The sequence below is a fragment of the Tupaia chinensis genome, unplaced genomic scaffold (assembly GCF_000334495.1).
Source record: "Tupaia chinensis unplaced genomic scaffold, TupChi_1.0 Scaffold000322_1, whole genome shotgun sequence".
Lineage (NCBI taxonomy): Eukaryota > Metazoa > Chordata > Mammalia > Scandentia > Tupaiidae > Tupaia > Tupaia belangeri.
Window position 1 is genome coordinate 4,891,611 of NW_006159816.1, and position 22,051 is coordinate 4,913,661.

Genomic DNA, 22,051 nt, shown 5'->3' on the forward strand with positions numbered 1-22,051 from the left:
GAGCGTTATTACCAGGCACAGATGTTCTTTATTTTGTTTACCCATGAGGAAGGACGAAGAGAGAGAACAAATAAGTCTGGGATATAAACTTTGGAATAAAAAGGCAAAACTAATATTGTTGCAAGCTTTTAAAAATATTCTCCAGGATATATTAAGACATTTGAGGAGAAAGGCTTGTCACTGAAGAATCAGAGGATGTACTCTGTATAAAAAAACTCGTGCTACAGCTGAGAAGGTCAGTACACACACAGATAAACAATATTAAAGTGTCAAATACTGTCAAACAGTTCTATAAAAGTTCAGAGAAGGTAAGGTAAGGTTGGTGTGGCCAGTAATAGTGTCACGTGAGTGTTTTTGATTAAGGAGGCATGAGGCTGAGAGGAGGACATGGGAATTCCATGCAGGGAACATGGGCAGTTTTAGGACCCTTGAGCAGGGAAGACTGTACAGGCTGGAAGGAAACTGAGGTATGAGGATAGACTGGAGCATCCCAGATACTAAGGAATCTGGTCTTGTTATGGAAGTAACAGTCTTCGATGGGTTTTGAGCACGAATCTGCCCTAGTCAGGAAATCTGAAATGGTGAGGCCATGAAGGAGATGACAAGCAAGCACACTCTGTAAGACCTTAGGTATAAGTAATGCAAGTCTGGGGTAGGGAGCTGACAGTGGGGACAGAGGAAATTGTGATTCTGAAGAAGGACGTGATCAACAGAAATTAACTGACTGAGGGGGAAGAAGCAAAGGAGAAAGGCCTGGCACAGACCCTGGGTCTCTGAGAGAATGGTTATACTCATAGCAAATAGGGATGGAAGGCAGTAGTACTTAGATGTACAACTGTTCGTTAGCATTTGGCACGAGAACTTGGGGAAGGACAGGCAAATTACGTGCATTGAGATACCACTGTGGGGGCCAGCAAGTGGCATGGTGGTTAAGGTACTGGACTCCCACCAGGCTGATGGCAGTGTGAGTCCTAGACCTGGTGGCTTGTTTTCTCACTCTCTCTCTCTCTGTCTGGTAAGTGTGTGTACTCTGCAGCAAAATAACTATGATGACAAAATAAAAATTAAATAATTACTTTTTTTTTCTTTTTTTGTACAGGTTTTTTGGCTATAGGGTGCGTGCGCTCGCCAGACAGACAGAAAGAGACAGAGAGACAAAGAGCAAGAAATCACCCCCTGGGGGGATGGCCACACCACAATCCCTTCTCCTCTATTCTCCTCTCGGGATCTTGGGCACTCACACACACGCACCAAGCGTGAGTTTAAGCCACCAGGTCCAGGTCTCGAACCATGGTCGACAACATGGGAGTCCAGCAACATAGCCATTATGCTAACTGCTGGTCCCAAAATTAAACAATTATTTTTTTTTAAAAAAGACATGCCACTGCATATTCTTAGCAATGTGGCAGTCAGAGTCAGGTGTATCTACAGAAAATGATGTTCTCAGCAGTGTGGAACTCCTTCGCATCTATGACTAACTTAGAGCTGGGGTTTGCAATTTGGCATTATGTATATATGCCATTCAAATAAAAAGAATAGATAAGATTCAAGGAAGACTAATTTATCACATTCTGTGTACCTCATCACTATGAAAACAGTTATTACAAAAATATATATGCATATATAAATACTGTATCATGTGACGCCACAACACAGGATCACTCCAAATTTCTGAGTTCTGTAAGTTAATTCTGAGTTTTAGGAGGTGACTGAGATAGGGAAGGAAAAACAGAATTACAATTTTTCTTTCTTATTCTTCTCTTGAGGGAGATGGACAGATGCAAAACAGGAGTCAGGAACCAGAGGAGAAAGTGTTTGGGAAATTTCCCACCTGCTGAGATAAATAAGAATGAAAACAAACTTTTTCTGTACAGAATAATAACCATTTGTGTAAGGTCCCTTACTTTTTTAGAATTCATTTTCAACTTAATGACATGCTACTTTCATTCCCATTTAATTTCATTTCATTTGTAAAACTTTGCATTTGCAAGCCAGTTAGAAGCACATCCCCCTTCACGCTCTCTCAAAGACTAGGTTTTGGTTTTCCCCAGTGGTTTGTGTACTGCCTCTGGAGCTTCCCTGCAATAGGCAATCAACAATTCTCCAGGGTGAGCTGGGTCAATTCCTTCCTTCCCCCAGCAGTCAGGTAGTCAGTCCATGCTTCTTAAAGTGAATCTCAGTTTAAATAACTAAGTATAAATACTGGGAAGCCTGCAAGACTTCCCTTAGGCATTCTGCCCCTCCCTGTAGTCTGCATTCTAAAAAGAAAAAAAAAAAAAAGAAAGAAAAAAATGGTTTTAAATAACACAAAAGCAAGGGTAGGTCTTCCTGATGTTATGTGTATACCTACAGAAAATTATGTTTTCCTGTGGAATAAATTAAATGTCAGAATTAGGTAGCAAACACGTCCTATTCGAATGGCAGTATATCTGCATAAAATAACAAACTGCTTTATGCTCTTACCTGCCTGCCCTCCCTTTGGGAGGATGTTGACGAGGAGGCACTTCTGTGGGTTGGAGTGGCTGTTTTATGAGCAGGGGATATGCCCTTCTCGTCTGCACTCATCGCTGCAGTTAGTCTAGTTACGTGCACCCAAGACCATCCCAATCTTCTTTAAGACTCACAGTCAAAGAAGCAGATGATTTTTTAGCTGCGTTCCATTTCATGAATCAGGCGTGACTACGTAAGAGCAGGCAACGACCAGGGGGTGGGGCTGGGGGGCACAAATCACCTAAAAGCAAAAGAAACAAAAAAGCTTCATGTAAGTAATTTACAAATTTACATCATTATGCCACAATGATTAATGTTAACTTGCATTAGTGAGCTAAAGAACTCTGACATAGTAGTGTTTCTTCCTCCAGATGTTAAAAAGGGGGATAAAAGTGACACTTTGTAACAAGTCTGTCAACAAGGAAAATAAAAAGAAACTATATGCTATAGTCATATTCTTCCCTTACAATCTCTGTTTTAAAGCAGATTACAATGCTATATTTTGGGTCCTAATGCCAAAATATATCAACTCCTTACCAAGAAAGTTAATTTCCCTTCCTGAATGGATTATAATAAGAGCTCAGTCCACGTTTGTCTTCAGTTTAGTTCAGCCATGTCATCACACGGTGGTTAAATCCGACACAAAGGAGGCAGTTACAGAAGGGTGAAGGCATCTTGTCAAGCTGTGCCCCAGCATTTGTGAAGGAACCAGGAAAACACACACCCTCAGTTACATGTTTCTGTAAACCACAGCATGTCTACAGGTGACCCTCAGCAATCACCAGCTTCCAAGCATCTATAGATTGACAGGCACAGGTGGAAACAGCGCCACTTGAGCTGCTTCACTTACCTACAGCCAAGAGACACTTCATCAATGTTTTTTACTTTTTTTTTTTTTGGAGAGGTTTTTGCTATAGGGTGCACATGCTCACCAGATAGACAGAGAGAGACCATCCCCATCCTAGGGGGGATGGCCACGCCGCAATCCCTTCTCCGTTCTCCTCTCGGGATCTTGGGCATGGCGTGAGTTTAAGCTACCAGGTCTGGGACTCGAACTGCAGTCAACTATGTGAGAGTCCAGCGATGTAGCCATTATGCCACCTGCTGGTCATTAAATAATGTTTTTTTTTTAGAGGTTATTTTGCTATAGGGCGTGTGTGCTTGCCAGACAGAGAGAGATAGAGAGATAGAAAGTGAGAAATCACCCCCCAGGGGGGATGGCCACGCCGCAATCCCCTCTCCTCCATTCTCCTCTGAGGACTTTGGGCACACATGCACACTCGCCCGGCATGAGTTCAAGCCACTGGGTCCAGGACTCAAACCGCTGTCGACTACATGGGAGTTCAGCGACATAGCCATTACACTAACTGCTGGTCTCCTATCAATGTTTTTTAGTTGGATTCATGAAAGGAAGGTTTATATTATTAATACTAAAGTTAACTGTGTGTCAGAAAGAAGCACTGTTAAATTGGGCTTGACTCCAACATAAGCACACTATTCTTTTTTTTTTGTATTAAAGGTAAGACAAAAAAGCTTAACCACCTGTGACCACAATGACAGACCACTAAGGCAAACTTTATCCTCTTCTAAGAGGGAGGGCGGCCAAGTTCAAGCCACATCTATGGTAATCCTCCTTGAAGGAAGCACAGAACACTCATGTAGGTTTATTTGCATAGGTTAGAAGATAAAGTTGCTGGCAATAAACAGACATCAATTTTTAGAGCAAAGAAAAGCGAGACCAGAGTGAGAGACGACGAGTTAAATAATCAAAAAGAGATGGAAGATGTACGGACATGTGAAGACAAATGGTGAGGGAAACTGACACATGTAGAAATCAGAGCAGAGATCTGAAGGATGAGTTAACCTGCAAGCTGGCTGTCCAGCAGGGCATGATCGAGGAACTAGTGCGGTCACAGGCAGTAACGTGCAAACAAAGCAAGGCAAATACTGGTCCCTACAGGCCCTGTACGCCATGTCGGCTACTATAGTTTAAATTGTCCCCTCAGAAGCATGTGCTGGAAACTTAATCCTCAAAGCAATAGTATTGAGAGGGGTCTGATGGGATAATCACTATTAAAAGGACTAGTGGGGAGTCCAGCAGGTGGCATTTTCTTTAAGGTGCTGGACTCCCATATGGCCAACAGCAGTTCGAGTCCTAGACCTAGCAGATTGAAAATCACACCAGTTGTGCGTACGTGTGCATGCCCAGCATCCCAAGAGCAGTTTGGCAGAGAAGGGATTATGGTGACCATTCCCCTGAGGGGCGTGATTTCTCAGTTTCCCTCTCTCTGTCACACTCTGGTGAGCACATATACCCTATGGTAAAACCTAAAAACAAACAAAAAGGACTAGTGGGAGTTGGCTTTCTCTTGTTTCTCTGAGATGTGAGAACACACTATTGCTCCATTCTGGATGGTGCAGCATTCAAGATGCCATCTCGGAAGCAGAGAGACTGGGTCCTGACCTTCCAGCACCTTAATGTGAACTTCTGAGTTTCCAAGACTCTGAGAAAGACATTTGTGTGCTTTATGAATTACCCAGTCTCGGGTATTCAGCAGCATAGAAAGACTAAGACATTGGCATTTTGATTTTTATCATAAATGTAGGAAGTTATAAAGGGGTGTGGCACAACCAAATTTGTGTCTCCAATAGGTTATTTGGTCTCCGTAAGGAGAATTGAATCGTGAAAGTAAGAAAGAGGAGGGAGGCCCGATCAAGGAACAAGAGACATCAGGCTCCAGTGGTGGCTGGAACTCTTAACAGCATGTCCTGTTCGTTGTGACTGGGAGTGGAGGAGATAGGAAGGCAGGCATTCTGAGTAAGAAGTGATCGAAAGAAATTAAGGGTTGACGGAAAGGTCCTAAGAACGGCTGCAGGCATGCTGAGTCTGAGGGATCACAGAGGCACTCAAATGGAGACGAACAGTTGGAAATGGAGGTCAGGGAAACTGAAGCTGGAGACATGTCTAATTGATTACTTAACAACACAAATGTAACGAGTGATTTATGTGTAGACCATGTAAATTCTGCATGTTCAATAAATTAAATTTTGTGTAGGCCTATAGATACATAGATGTAACTTTGTTATATGTACTCACCAGAGAGAGAGAGAAAGACAGAAAGTAAGAAAGCACCCAGCAGGGGAGATGGCCACACCTCAGTCTCTTCTCCTCCATTCTCCTCTTGAGATTTTGGACATGCCGGCATATGTGCCCAGTGTGTTTTTCAAACCTCCGAGTCTGGGACTTGAACCACATAATCAGTCATGTAGGACTCAGCTGCCTTAATCTTCATACGAGTGGCTGGCCATAGAGATATTTTTTTCAATCCGCAACACTATATTAAAAGATAATGTGATCCTAGACCAGCAGTTGGTGTAATAGCTATGTCGCTGGACTCCCATGTAGTCGACCAAGGTTCGAGTCCCGGACATGGTGGTTTACTCACGTCAGATGTGTGAGCGTGTGTCCCCAGGATCCCGAGAAGAGAATGGAGGAAAAGGGATTTTAGAGTGGCCAAGCCCCCTCGGGAGGTGATTTCTCGCTTTCTGTCTCTCTGCCTCTCTCTCCTTCTGGGGAGCCTATGTGCCCTATAGCAAAAACCTCTCAAAAAAAAAAGATAATATGATCCTGAATGAGTTAATTGGGATGTTAATGGTTACCTGGATATAGAAACTTTTAGAAAAAACAATCCCAATAATGAAAAGAGGATTTTTAGAGACCAGCATATGACCTAATAGTTACATCACTGAACTCCCACTTAGTAAAATGCAGTTTGGGTCCTGAACCTGGAGGCTTGAAACTCATGCTGGGCATGTTTGTGTGTGCCCAAAATCCCAAGAGGAGAATGGAGGAGAAAGGATTGTGGCATGGCCATACCCCCCCCTAACTCCCACCCCCACCCCAGAAAGATGATTCCTCACTTTCTGTCTCTCTGTCAAGTGCACGCACCCTATAGCAAAAATTTCTCCTTAAAAAAAATAATAAACTGGAAAAAGTTGGACATTTTAATTTAATTTAATTTTTTTGAAATTTTTACTATAGGGTGTGTATGCTCACCAGAGAGACAGAGACAGTCAGAGAGACAGAAAGAGAGAAATCAACCCCTCCACCCCCAGAGGGGATGGCCACATGCCTCAATCCCTTCTCCTCCATTCTCTTCTTGGGATCTTGGGCATACACACACATGTGCTGGCATGAGTTTAAGCTGCAGGGTCTGGGACTCTAACTGTGGTCGACTACGAGGGAGTCCAGTGACATAACCATTATGCCATCTGCTGGTCCCAAAATTGGACATTTTTTTCCCCAAAATTGGACATTTTAATGAACAGAACAGAATAGAAGTTTTTCCTGTCATCACAGGAAAAAATAGAAGCTACTTACTCAAAAGACTTTAAAACTTGCTCTTGACACAAAACTAGTGAGTGTGAGTAAAGTTTCTGAAGCCGAGCTCTGGTGCCAGCAAACAGAAAGCAAGAACACTGCTCAGATCTTTTATTTGAAGTACTTTGCTTTCTGGTCCAAGATGTTTACAAGAAGATGCTGACACTTGAGCCAAAGGAATAGAGGTTTTGTGATGTGTTCAAGGGCCCTCAAGGGATGAGGTTGAAACAGTCCAACTCATTAGACTGTTATCCATTTGGAAGTAAATTTATTCCAAGTTACGCTTCCTCTGCTGGACTTTGTTCCTTTTTCTTTTTCTGTTAACTCTCCAAGTGCAGTTTCCTCATTTACACCAATGCTAACACTTTGATTTTCAGGTTATCTTGCTTATGAGGAACGGGCAATATTATGGTTGAATTATAATTATGAATATGTAAAAAAGTAACAAAATAAAGAAAAGGTGAGAATTTAATTCATTCCTCATTGACTTTGAGGTAATTGTTTTTATTAATATTTTTGTTTTTTTGGTTATAAAAACAGTTTCAGGTTTCTAATGTAAAGTTGAATGAGATGACCTTTAAATATTTGATCACCTGTTTTATTTCAAAATGTATTAAAAAAAATAAATCCAAATGCTGTTAGAAGGTTGCACCTACTTATTCCTGATTCCTAGTGTATGGAAATTGCTGTGACATTTAAAAATACTTATTTCTATCAAAGCACATTTTCAGAAATCACCTAAACAACATTCTAAACCAAAGAAAGGCCATGTATTTTAAAGTCAATATCAACATAATTATAATACTCAATGAGAAGAGTATTGTTGCTGAAAATAACACCAATATGAGCTGAACATGTAATTTTTCTGTCTCCCTTTTTCCTTCATCTCAGTGGGAACACTGCAAGTATCGCTAAGTGTTGTAATATTAGCATTCACACTGAGTGGCATAAAATTCAGATTTATGACCGAGGGACCTAATTAAAACAAAAGGCAGTAGGGGAGACTTCTAGAACTTGTTGTTCATTGGCATCACAAACTGTATGTGTCCAGAAAAACATCTGAAACTTGGGACTATTTAACCCAGGCTCAGTTGTGACATGGTCACAAATAAGTGCCAAATCACAGGGGTTAACAAGTAAGGTCTATTTCTTGCTCATTTAACTATCCTTCAGGTAAGCTGCAACCTACTCTGAGTCTTCCCTGTTCCAGGCTTTAGAAGCAGCCCAGTCACCCCTGAGAGAGAGGGAAAGGAGTCACGTAATTGTAGAGAATTACACTTGGGATAACAGAGCGTGGGATAATTCTTTTTACACTTTTTGTTTATAGGTGGCTCTTCTCACCTCTACCAATAATTGATTGACCAGAGAAAGTCACAGGCCAAGCTGAGTGTGCGATACATGAAACCATGGTCCTCCCAGCAGGAGACGCAATCAATACCTGGACAAATAAAACTTATTATAAAATTTATTAGAAAATAATAAAATTATAGATGAAAAATATTTAACTTGGCTCTAGTTTCATCACCTATAGATAATCCCTGTTAATACTTTTTGGTTCTATTTTAACTAAAGTAGGAGAATAATATTCATACTACCTACAATATACTTTTTACATTTTTTTTTTAGGTTTTTGCCATAGGATAGGCATGCTTGCTGGAGAGAGACACAGAGAGAGGACAGCAAAAAAGAAAGAGAGAAATCACCCTTGAGGGGGTGGGGGAGTGGCTGGCCATGACACAATCCCTTCTCCTCCATTCTCCTCTCAGAATTTTTGGCATGCACGCACACGTGGCTGTGCCTGGTATGATTTTCAAGCCACTGAATCTGGGACTCAGACTACAGTCAGCCATGCGGAAGTCCAGTGTCTTAGCCACCATGCTACCTGCTGGCCCAGATATGCTCTTTATCAATCAATAATACATCACAAATAGCCTTCTTTGTGAACGAAATATTAACAACACTATTCTTCATCACTATAGATAAAAGGCCGCCACACAGATATACCACAATACATTAACCATCCTTCTCTGGGGACATTTAGGTTGTATTCAATATATTTTGAAACAATGGGATTTATTGATACACAAAAAAAGGTTCAAAAGGATTACATAATTACTTTTTTTTTTTTTTAATTTGTCAGAGGAAGCATGTGTTCTCCAGCTAAAGACAGAGAGAGAAACGGAAAAAGCACTCCCTGTGGCCACATCAGAACCCCTTCTCCTCCATTTCTCCTGTTGAGATTTTGGGCACACATGCACGTGCGCTGCGGTCCGGGTCTCACACTGTGCAATTGGGCTCCAGTCACTTTAACCAGCATGCCACCAGCTAGCCCTATAATCACTATGAGAATGAACCTCTTTGTTTCTCTCAATACTTTTTGCTTTATCTGATATCAGCTGTTCACTTTTTGTCTCCAAGTAAATAATAAAGCTCTGTCCATTCTTTCATGTTTAAATTTTCAGTATCATTTTGAACTCTGTGTCCCTCAAGTAGCAACCAGGTTGGGCTGTTTAAAAAAAATCTAATTTTATGGAAGGTTTTCCCATTTCTACTTACTGGTCTGCAGTAACTAATATTTGGCCTAACCTCAGCTCTATCACTATACACTTCATCCTTCTAGCTTTTCTTGGTTTCCTTTAATGTCTTTCAGCCTCCCTCTTATAATCTGCCCTTCACAGTACTGGCTTTTCCATGGTTTTAATTGATTTTTATATTTGCCAGTAATTAGAAAGACATAATTCCACTTTTTTTTAGAATTTTTTACTTTTGGAGAGGGGTGTGTGTACTTGCCAGCCAGACAGAGAGAGACAGAGAGACAGAAAACGAGAGATCACCCCCCAGGGGGGATGGCCATGCCGCAATCCCTTCTCCTCCATTCTCCTCTTGGTATCTTGGGCACACACACACACACACACGCCCAGCGTGAGTTTTAAGCCACCCGGTACAGGATGCAAACTGTGGTTGACTACATAGGAGTCCAGCGACATAGCCATTACACTAACTGCTGGTTCCAAGAATTATTTTTTAAATTTTATTTATTATTATTTTTAAATTTTCTATAGGGTATGTGCATTCAGGAGAGAGCGAGGGATAGAAAAGGAAAGTGAGAAAGCAAGCTGCTAGGTCCAGGACTTGCAAGCCAAGTGGGAACCATCACGCCAACTGCTAGCCCCTGTAATTCCACTTGTAAAGTTATGTTTATGTTTCCATTTAATTTTCTCTAAATCATACTGGAACTTTTGGTGTGTAAGTGACAGAGTCAAGAGTAAAATGGTATCTTTTGGGTCTGATCCTATAATATAAGCCCTCTCCCCTCCAATCACTTAAGTTTTTTTCACCTAGTCCTTTTCTCTGTCCACGTGACTTAATCTGGAGTTTTAGAGAAGTACACTTGACATTTAATGCACTACAGAGGAGTTGCTACCCCTTTCTGTATTGAAGCTAACCAGGATCTCAAAGGGTGAGGATGAACTATAAGAAAAGCAAAGCCTTTAAGACGGTAAGAAAAGAAGTCTTGTTTTTTCACTAGTAAAGTTAAGGAGTATCATGATCAAACTCTGTTGAGGTTTTCCTCAATTCAACACAGAGCTTTCATAAAATTACAATCTAGTCCTCTCTAATTTTGGAATTCAATTCCAAGTTAGTGTTTTGGTTATGAGTAGCTTGTCTTTTTCTAGCGTTTGCTTGACTATTTAGAGAGGTTTTGGGGGAAGCACATTAGAAAAACCTAGGGACCAGCAGGTGGCGAGGTGGTTGAAGTGCTGGACTCCCACATGGCTAACGGTGGTACAGGTTCCGAACCTGGTGGCTAGCTTTATTGCTTTCCCTTTCTCTCTCTCTCTCTGGTCAAATTAAAACTAATAATAATGTTAACAAATGGAAATAAATAAATATTTTTTTAAAAAAAGAAAGAAAATCCTAGACACAAGCCACGCTTGTACAGCTGGGTGGGATGAATTAGTTTTCTATCAGAATCCTCACCAAAGCTGGGTCAGGTGATGGTGCAGTAGTATCACAACTGGATCCACAGGGGAAAGACCCTGGGTTTGCATTCTGGGCACTCCCTGAGTATACTGGGCACATGTATGTGTGCTATGATCTGGACCAACTGAGAATCGGGGTAGATCATTGTGGGGAATTGACAAGGGACTATGCCTTCCCCTGTGAAAGATAAAATAAAAAAAAAATTTTTTAAATCAGAGAGACCAAAAGGTTGCATGGTCGTTAAGGCACTAGACACTCCTATATGATCAACCACAGTTCGAGTCTTGGGCCTGGTGCCTTGATTTCTCACCCCCCCCCAATCTCTCTCATGAAATTAAAATAAATGAATGAGTAAAATAAATAAATAAATAATTCTTTTTTAAAAAGTTTTAAAAAAAATCACCACCAAAACAATGAATGCCTTTTATAATTATAGTCATTATATACTAATTTTTCCTTAAACAGTTGGGGTAGGGAATCTTTTTCATTTCTAAGCTCATTAACCCACAAATGAGAGAATAAGAAAATTAAGGACTGATTTCAATATGATAAGCTGGAGGGATCAGCAGTTAGCCTAATGGCTATGTCGCTGGATTCCCATGTAGTTGACCACAGTTTGAGTCCTGGACCTAGTGGCTTAAACTCATGCCAGGCACATGCGCATATGAGCCCAAGATCCCGAGAGGAGAATGGAGGAGAAGGGAGTGCAGCATGACCACCCCCCTGGGGGGGTGATTTCTCGCTTGCTGTCTCTCTGTCTCTCTATGTCTTTCTGGAGAGTGCATGTGCCCTATAGCAAAAACCTCTCCAAAAAAAAAAAAAAATAGATAAGCTGGAGACTTCTAAGATGGTGTAATCACTTTCTTAGTAAATGACTAAAAGGCAGGCTCTAACAGGACTAGAAGCAATAATAATAATTAGTACTTACTTCAGGAAATAGTGACTACCAATTGCCACAACATTCAAGGAATATCTGCCAGAGTTACTTCATTCAGGACCAAACCGTGACACTGAAATCAACACACAACTCCCATTCCCAACACAGCAAAGTGGTGTTCAGGAAAAAAGTCTGCCAAATTCTCCTGGCTTCCCCAAATTGGAGAGGCAAGAGGTAAGAGGCGCAGGGAAAAGGCTCGCCGTAGGTCAACAGCTCTGAGATCACCGAGACAGCTTTTTTGGCACAGCATGTGCACAGCCCTGTGTCTCACTAGCTGTTTTCGTTAGTCTTGGTTTCCCATGAGCATCAAGGACTTGCCTCAACTTACCCCTGAAATACAGTCTCCCCCTCCCAAAGCTGACCTTCTGGGCCAGTCATTAACAAGACTAAGGAGGAAAATAGTACACAAAGACAGAAATCCACTGATTGTGACTGACCAAAACTCTACTGCCTTTCCACTTTCCTTAGGTTTTTACTAAGTAAATAGACAAACCTACACCCTTTGTCACCTAGCACACCAGAGTAAATTTTAAGAGACGGATTGGAATGCTATCAAGTATAGTCGGCAAAAATAATCTTTAGACAAAGAACACAGCTTTTATAAAGAATACAAGTAAAGTTGGGGTCAGCAGGTAGCATAGTGGTAAGGCGCTGGACTCCCACACAACTGACAACGGTTTGAGCCCCAGACCTGGTGGCTTGCTTACTCTCTCTCTCGTCAAATGAAAAAGTCACTGGACCCAGTGACTTAAAACTCATGCCAGGCACATGTGTGCCAAGGTCCTGAGAGGAGAATGGAGGAGAAGGAAATGTGGCATGGCCACCCCTCTGAGGGGTGATTTATCGCCTTCTGTCTCTCTGTCTCTGTCTCTCCAGTGAGTACTCCTGCCCTATAGCAAAAATCTCTCTCTCCAAAAAAAAAGGAAAAAAGTAAAGTTAGGAGCTTTTCTTTATGGAAGCTCTGTTATTTGTCCAAAATTTGTGTGTGCCACACATTTTTTGGTCAAAATATTATTTCTGTAAAATAAAATTTACATCTGTGAAAAATTACTCCTCCACAGGAAAGAAAATTACTATATCGTTAATCTATACATACATAGAGGGCTTATTTAGAGTGTTTGTCCTAAAGAAAAAAGTGAGGTAATTAGGGCACAAATGCTTTACATTTTCATAAAACTTTAGAAAAAGAATAGCATTTTTGGTTAAGAGATACGGCAAGTTCAGATAGATTGGGAACTGGTATAGTAAAAAAAATTTAAAGAAAAGAATGATGCTAGCATTTAAATGCAATAATTAAAATGATAATAATGATGTACAAATTATTCTGCAGAAAATCTAATCAGTGATAAAAAGTAAAATTGAGGAAATCATCTTGAAAAAGAAAAAAAAGGCAAGGAGATAAATGGTGAACAGAAGGTGTAATAAATATGAGAACTATATATAGATACTATCTATGTATGATAATAACCCTGAACAACAAGGAAAAAGAAAAATAAATGGGATTTTAAAGAATTCCTGAACATAAAATTTACATCAGAAGAATTCAATATGAAAATTAAAAGAATCACTCTTTTTTTAAATTAATTAATTTAGTTTTTTGAGAGGTTTTTGCTTACAGGGCATGTGCACTTACCAGAGAGACAGAAACAGAGAGACAGAAAGCACGAAATCACCCCCCAGGGGGGATGCTCATGCCGCAATCCCTTCTCCTTCATTCTCTCTCGGGATCTTGGGCACGCACCCACATGCACCTGGCGTGAGTTTAAACCACTGGGCCCAGGACTCAAACCGCGGTTGACTACATGGGAGTTCAGCGACATAGCCATTACGCTAACTGCTGGTCCCCAAAGAATCACTCTTTATTAGGCAAAATTAGTTAAAAGGAATTCAGAATAAGAAAAACCCTAGTGAAATTGCTGAATTAAACTGCATTCTCAGAAACAATCCAATATATCACAAATTAATGAAAAAGTAGAAATTAGAAGGAGTTAATGCTAGAAAATTTCAGAAAATATACTCTCCTAAGTATATCTTTAGTAAAGAAAAAATCAAAACTAATATTGTAGAATATTTGAAAATAGACAAAAGTAAAAACCAAAAGCACTCAATCTTGTGCCTCCTTTTCTTTCTCTATCCTTCCTTCTGATAAAATGGATTCTCCAGTTAGCTCTAAAATGAAAGACTGAAAATAAAATACAAAGAAAATACAATACAATTCTATGAGAACATTTCATATTTTAAAATACAGAGCATAGCTAAAGGTATAATAAAAGAAAAATGCATGGCCCTAATTCTATGCATTACTAAATATGAAAGAATAAAAACAAATGTATTGGGACCAGCAGATGGCATAATGGTTATGTTGCTGGCCTCAGACATAGTTGATCGTGGTTTGAGTCCTGAACCCAACAGCTTAAAACTCATACTGGGGGGAACCAGCAGTTGGTGTAATGGCTACGTCGCTGGACTCCCACGTAGTCGACCGCGGTTCGCATCCCGCACCCAGTGGCTTCAAACTCACGCCGGGCGCGTGTGCGTGTGTGCCCAAGATCCCGAGAGGAGAATGGAGGAGAAGGGACTGTGGCGTGACCATTCCCCCTGGGGGGTGATTTCTCGCTTTCTGTCTCTATGTCTCTCTCTGTCTGTCTGGCAAGCGTACGCGTCCTATAGTGAAAAAACCTCTCCAAAAAATAAACAAAAACAAAAAACCTCACACTGGGTGCATGTGCATGTGTATCCAGAATCCCAAGAGGAGAATGGAGAAGGGACTGCAGCATGGCCAACCCTTCTGGGGGATGATTTCTTGCTTTCTGTCTCTTTGTTTTCCTGGTGAACACATGCATCCTAAAGAAAAATCTCTCTAAATAAATAAATAAATAAATAAATTAAAAAATGTATTAACATTTATAATTTCTGAGATTAGAAAATACAATTTAAGTAAAGTATAAATAAACTTCAAATAATTGAATTGATACATCAAAGGACTATGATCCTAAATTAACAAAACGATTAACAATTATACTAATTAGATCAATGAAAAAATAACCAACCAGGGAACCAGCAGTTAGCATAATGGCTATGTCGCTGGACTCCCACGTAGTCAACCGCGGTTCGCGTCCTGGACCCAGTGGCTTAAAACTCACGCCGGGCGCGTGTGCGTGCGTGCCCAGGATCCCAAGAGGAGAATGGAGGAGAAGGGATTGCGGCGTGACCATCCCCCCTGGGGGATCATTTCTTGCTTTCCGTCTCTATGTCTCTCTCTGTCTGTCTGGCAAGCGCATGCGCCCTATAGCAAAAATCTCTCCAAAAAAAAAAAAAAATCAACCATAAATATATAAGTAAGGTTATAAAAAGAATATATCCAAGGGATGAAAGAAACTAAATTATAAGATCATAGGTTAATAGATTATTAATCTATGATTAATAATTTAAACTGATAGTAGATCAAAGACAAAATATCCTACAATCACTCTGACAGACTTAAAGAACACCATCCATTTTATATCCACTGCCCAACTTTTAAAAACTATAAATATTGGACTATGTGTATTTTAAGTTTATGGCACTTCTGTACATGTAGTTATGTAAACACATACACATTGATCCAGCATCAGGCTTAATAGGAATGGTTTTACTAACATTTCCATTCACATCACCAACAAGATAATCATGCTGGTTACTGCCCTACAACGCTGTTCTGAAAGTGCTAGCCAATGGGTAATGTTACTGTCCCTCTGAAATGCTCAAAAGAGGGGAAAAAGCTTTTAGGAAAGTTACTGGTTACTCAATCCTGGAAATTAAGAAATATCTTTTGCATAAAAGACCTAATTTATAAAAGCCTCCAAAGTAACATTAGACTTACACAGGACCTATACAAATAATCTCTGTTAGTACACAAAGATTACCTATAACAGTTAAAAATTGTTAAATTTTTACCCCAAGTACTTTCCCTGTGCTCAGCACTGTTTCGAGGGCTTTACAAATATTAATTCATATGATTATTTTTACATCAGTATGCGATATTTTCACTTCCCTTTCTTACGAATGTGAAAGCAGGCCCTAAGGGCAAGGTCACCAGCGTGGTAAGTCAAGGATCTAGGCTGAGAGACAGGATGCGGGCTACAGCTTGGGAGCCTAGGCACTCTGGACTGTGCACAGGCATGTTCACTGCAGCACAGCAGGTGACAGAAGCTCAGCCCACATGTGAGCTCAGAGGAGAGTGGTGACTGCATTATGGGACCTCCAGACCATGTTCTGTGTGCAGCCTTCAAACCTGATGGTAGAGGAATGGGATAAAGGTAGGAAAAGGAAGAATGAAAAGGAATCATATTTTTCATCATGTTTAACTATAAATCTGAACTTGTATTTGAATTGACTTTTACTTTGAATTAAATATTTTAAAGCATTTATTAACCACACATTGATACGATTTAATGCAACTGTTATGAAAATCATGACGGGAGTTTAAGAATTTGGCCATATTATTCTGAAGTTTTTCTTAAAATTTAAATGTGTGAGAATACTGAAGAAAATTGTGGGAAAAATTAGAGATGATTATAGTAAGGAATACTATATGAATTATAATTTAATATATGATCCCCTACCATATGATAAAGGTATATGAGAGCTATGCTAGTTAATAGTCATACAAGGTCAGAAAAAAAAGATGGGCCAATGGAACTGAACAGAAATATTAGAAACTAATCTATACATTGGTTTCTAAATTATCAATATGGGTTAAAAAAAATCCATGGGCACTGAAGCTGTAAAACATACTCAATATGATGAGATGTCAGGACACCAGATTTTACTGTGAGCCCATGCCAAGGACAATTTCAAAAAGGCCATTATGATACTATTACTTCATAATTATGCCAGTACTAATTTTCCAAATATTTTGGACCAGCAGATGTCATAGTGGTTATATCACTGGACTCCCATGTAGTTGAATGTGGTTCGAGTCCAGGACCCAGTGACTTGAAGATCAAGCTAGGCACGTGTGTGTGTGTGTGTGTGTGTGTGTGTGTGTGTGTGTGGCCAAGATAACAGGAGAAGAATGGAGGAGAATGCAGTGTGGCCATTCCACCTGGGGGGTGATTTCTCACTTTCCCTGTCACCGTTTCTCTTTCTCTGTCTCCCCCTCCGGCTAATGCACACATTCTAAGCCAAAAACTAAAAAAAAAAAAAAAGTCAAGTACTTTTTAATGTGTTATTTGGTCTCTGACCTTTGTCTATGTGTTTTGAAAGGAAGACTGGGTAACGCCATAAAACATATTTTAATGAGAAAATTAATATTGAGAAGCATGACTCCTGATAGCTGCTAAGAGATACCTATCATCAACAGTACAAAGACTTTTTGGTAACAACAGGAAATAAAAGATTTCACCTGTACTCTGTGACCTTAAGTACCAATCATAAATCCATGGTGAACGTGTACAAAGTCTCACTAAGGAATCAAGTGACTTAAACACCACGTGTTCTGTTCTCTGGAGATACTTCCTTCAAAACAACCACTTCCGTGCTGAGTTGAGTATGCTGATGAGTTAGCTCAGACAAAATTACATAGGCTAAACATGTCCCTGAATTAACTCTCACGCATTGTTGGTAAGAACAGAAAACGATGTAGCTGCTGTGGAAAATGGTGTGGCAGTTCCTCAAAAAATTAAAAACAGAACTATCACATGACTCAGCAATTCTACTTTTAGATATTTGCACAAAAGAACTTACCGCAGAGGTTTGAATAGATATTGTACACCCATGTTCATAGCAGAGTTATTTACTATAATCAAAAGGTGGAAATAATGCAAGTGTCCATCAATGGATCAAAGGATCAATAAAATAAGGTATATTCATAAAGGGATATTATATCATCTTAAAAATGAAGCAAATTCTAAACATGACAATGTGGATAAACCTTAAAGATACTATGCTAAGTGAAACAAGCCAGTTGTGAATGGACAAATACTACATGGTTCTGCTTATACAAAGTCCTTTAGAGTAGTTGAATTTACATAGAGAGAAAGTACAATGGTAGCTATCACAGTCTGTGAGAAGGGGGAAAAGAACAGTGGGTGTTTAATGGATACAGAGCTTGAGTTTGAATGATAAAAACAATTCTGGAGATAGAGGGTTGTGATGGATACAGAGCAATGGGAATGCACACAATGCCACAGAACTGTACTCTCAGGGTTAATTAAATGGTCATTTTTTTCTTTATCCATGATAGAGAGTGTGCATGGGCATCCGAGACTAAGAGACAGGGAGATAGAGTATCCTCTACAGATTCTGTCATGCCGTGATCACCTGCCTCCTGTCCTGACCATCAGATCACATACTCACACACTTGTGAAATTATTTCAGGCTGGCAGAGCTGGGGATTCAAAACCAGGTCCCTACATGGGATCCTGCTTCTCTTGAGAAGCATACCACCAGTGCACCAAATTTGTCACATATACTTTTTTTTCTTTTTTTTTCTTTTCTTTGGAGAGATTTTTGCTATAGGGTGCGTGTGTTCGCCAGACAGACAGAGAGAGACAGAGAGACAGAAAGTGAGAAATCACCCCCCAGGGGGGATGGTCACACAGCAATCCCTTCTCCTTTCTCCTCTTGGGATCTTGGGCACGCACGCACATGCACCCAGTGTGAGTTTTAAGCCACCGGGTCCAGGACAAGAACCACGGTCGACTACGTTGGAATCCAGCGATATAGCCATTACGCTAACTGCTGGTCCTCTGTCACATATACTTTTACCACAGAAAAAATAAGCTCTAGAATTATCAGCTATACTAAGTTATTACATGAGCATTAATTTTATACTATTTTATGGTTAAGTTTCATCTTTTGAAAGAACTCTGCTGACCTATTAGACAAAATTGTCACTACAATCTGTATTACGTCTATACTCACATATATTAGTATACACTCCACTATGTTTATTTGATTGATTCTGCAAGATCCTTGATGGTTGGAACTATGTCAATTTTGTCACTATAGTTCAATGTTATGATGAGCCTCACAAACTACCCAGAATGTTTATTGAGCTTATCATTTTAGTAGATACCCTAAGTTATTCATTATATCTATTAAGTACAGTCAATTATAGTCACAGACTGCCTGTAGACTGCCTCTAATGTCAGTTCTTTAATTTTACTGTATGTACCAAAGATAATTCAAAATAACCCAAATTATGTGCATCCTGGAGTTTACTATTCAGTAGTCCACTAAAGAAAGACTGTACAAAGTTCAACATTTCCCTAGAGAAAAACCTCTTGGTTGTCCTAAAAAAAGACCTCTCAGGCTTCTAATGGTACTCGAGAGGCCTGGGGCATTATTAGGTTCTGTTCTCCCTGGCACTGAGTTGTACATTAGGAACAGTGAATATAAGCAACAACGTTAATTCTTTCAAAACACCCCTAATGGGTTGGCCAGGCTGCACACAATTATGGCACCCACCACCTACCTAAGCTACTGCTATCATATACCTAATTACAGCTATTTCATGGTCAGGAACCTTAAGGTGACTCTTGAAGAACTTGTCATACCCCAGAACAGCAATGTTTCCATAGACTGTTAGCCACATCTCAGGGTGCCCACAATTCTATTCAATACTTGTGTTGGACACCAAGCATGAGTGTTGGCTTCAATTGTTGCTCATTCCCTGTTACAGGAGGAAGAAACAGTGGCATAACTGATTATCTATTGCCAGGGCCCATGATTGGGGCCTTTAGAACTCATTTAATTGGGACATGGTAGTCTTGGCGCTTAACTAGTGGCGAGCCAACTGTGTATATCTCCCTCAGGCTTCCAAGACATCATCTTGGGAACCTAAAATCAGCCACGCTGTGTGTATGCCATGCAAGTCCTTTAAACCGGGGCTACTGTTGTTGTTCTTGAGAGTTGATTATTAAACATTTACCGGTATACCACTTTATACATCTTTTGGTGTTCTATGTTTGTAAACAAAAAAATCTCATGCATTGTGTTGGATTAAAAACCATTCCCAGCTCTGCCATGTCCTAACTATCAAACCTCAGGCAATTAATCTCAGCATGCTTCATTTTCCTCTTCAATAAAACGGGGATAATAATTCTATTTCATGGAGTTGCAGGAAATTAACTGAAATAATCTGTACAAAATGCTTACTATTACCATATATCTTCTTCTAAGCCCATTGTGAGGGAAAACAGCCTGAAGGACACCATATGCTTCCATAAGAACATCAACTTCCTTCATAAGCATGTTCAGGGCATTCAAGTCCCAAGAGTTCCAGTTTTGAGACTGACTTGACCTATAGCAGTGTTTTATTTGAAATCCTTATGAAAAAGGTTTGCTAATTTTCCAACAGAAAATAAAGAATAATTGGGAAAGAGAAATAAGTAACTTCAAAAAACCTACAAAACAGGGACCAGCAGTTAGTGTAATGGCTATGTCACTGGACTCCCATGTAGTTGACCACAGTTCGAGTCCTAGACCTGGTGGCTTAAACTCACACTGGGCACGTGTGCGTGCGTGCCCAAGATCCTGAGAGAAGAATGGAGGAGAAGGGATTGCAGCGTAGCGTAGCCATTCCCCCTGGGGGGTGATATCTTGCTTTCTTTCTCTCTGTCTCTCTCTGTCTTTCTGGCGAGTGCACGCGCCCTATAGCAAAAACCTCTCCAAAATAAGAAAAAAAAAATCCTACAAAACAGAAATTAATACATAACTTTAGATTGTTAAGTGGATTTTGTGGCATATCATTGTTTTAAATATAGCCTACAGGGACCAGCGGGTGGCAAGGTGATTAAGGTGCTGGATCCCTCATGGCCAGGCTACGTGGTTCGAGTCCTGGACCTGGTGGCTGGAAAATCGCAATGGGTATGTGTGTATGCATGCCCAAAATCCCAAGAGGAGAGTAGAGGAGAGAGGACTATGGTGTGACCATCCTCCCCGGGGGGGGTGATTTTTCACTTTCCCTCTCTCTCTCTTTCTCTCTCTGGGGAGTGTGCATGCTCTATATCCAGAAAAGAAATACAGCCTAGGGACCAGCAGTTGGCATAATGGCTATGTCGCTGGACTCCCATGTAGTTGACCACAGTTCGAGTCCTAGACCTGGTGGCTTAAACTCACACTGGGCACGTGTGCGTGCGTGCCCAAGATCCTGAGAGAAGAATGGAGGAGAAGGGATTGTGGCATGGCCATCCCCCCTGTGGGGGTGATTTCTCGCTTTCTGTCTCTGTCGCTCTCTGTCTTTCTGGAGAGCGCACACACCCTATAGCTAAAATGTCTCCAAAAAAAAAAGAAAGAAAGAAAAGAAAGAAAGAAATACAGCCTCACATAAACACAAGTAAGAGCATGATCAAATATAACATTTATTAAGATTAATTTTAAGTCAAAAAAATTGGGATATTGGTATTAAATGAAAGAATGGTGGTCCTGATGGCTTGATAAATCATATTCAAGGTCCAGATAGAGTGTCAGCCTTGTAGTAAATTACGATTAAAGAAATAGACCTTGGGCCAGCAGGTGGCAGTGGTTGGGGAGCAGGAACTCCCACATGGCAGACTGTGGCTTGAGTCCCAGACCTGGAAGCTTGCTTTCTCATTGTCTTCCTCTGGCAAAACTTGTGTGAAAAAATAATCATAAATAAATTAACTAAATAATTCTTTAAAAAAAAGAAGAAATGAACCTCAAAAGGTCTGAGTTCAAGCCTTCCTTTTCCAGTAGATCATGTGATCTTATGTCTTGGTGAAGATACTAGCAGTAAAGACATGTCTGTGCACAACTCAGTCCCTGAGATTTTATGAGAACCAGGAAAGTGGTAGTTTAAAATACATACTCATATGTTGGGTTAAAGCTTGCCAGACTGAATATAGAATCTATTTTATTCCAAAAATGTCACTGAAAACAATGATGAAGGAACACTTTTTTTTTCTTTAAAAAAAGTAAAACGCATGAGAGAGAACAAGAGACAAAAGTAACAGAGCTGGAAATTACATTTTCAAGTGGTAAAATGTCATCTGGGTCATTAGAGTGTCCTGTCATAAAGACTGTGAGAGGAAGCCGATGGCACTCAAAGGAAGATTTAACATGTCACTTGCTATTGAACTAGGATGAAAAAAGCTACATTTCCCTAAACCCCAAGCTTAGAAAATTCCAGGACTAATTGATTACTACTAGGGTTCTAAAAAGTGGTCCCAGGCCTAACATGTCACCTAAGAACTTACTGAAAAGCAGACCCTTTTTTTTTTTTTTTTTTTTTTGAGAGGTTTTTTTGATAGGGC

General features: G+C 40.2%; 1 protein-coding gene across 10 annotated transcripts in view; it reads right to left on the reverse strand.

The window, feature by feature from the left end:
- Positions 1 to 22,051, reverse strand: part of OSBPL6 (oxysterol binding protein like 6) — a 236,062-nt gene that overhangs the window by 103,951 nt on the left and 110,060 nt on the right. For all 10 annotated transcript variants that reach the window (XM_006151664.3, XM_006151663.3, XM_014589014.2 and 7 more), the window contains exon 3: positions 2,464 to 2,731. In XM_006151664.3, coding sequence (XP_006151726.1) covers positions 2,464 to 2,565 — 102 coding nt within the window. In that variant the 5' untranslated portion in view covers positions 2,566 to 2,731. The remainder of the gene's footprint in view (positions 1 to 2,463; positions 2,732 to 22,051) is intronic.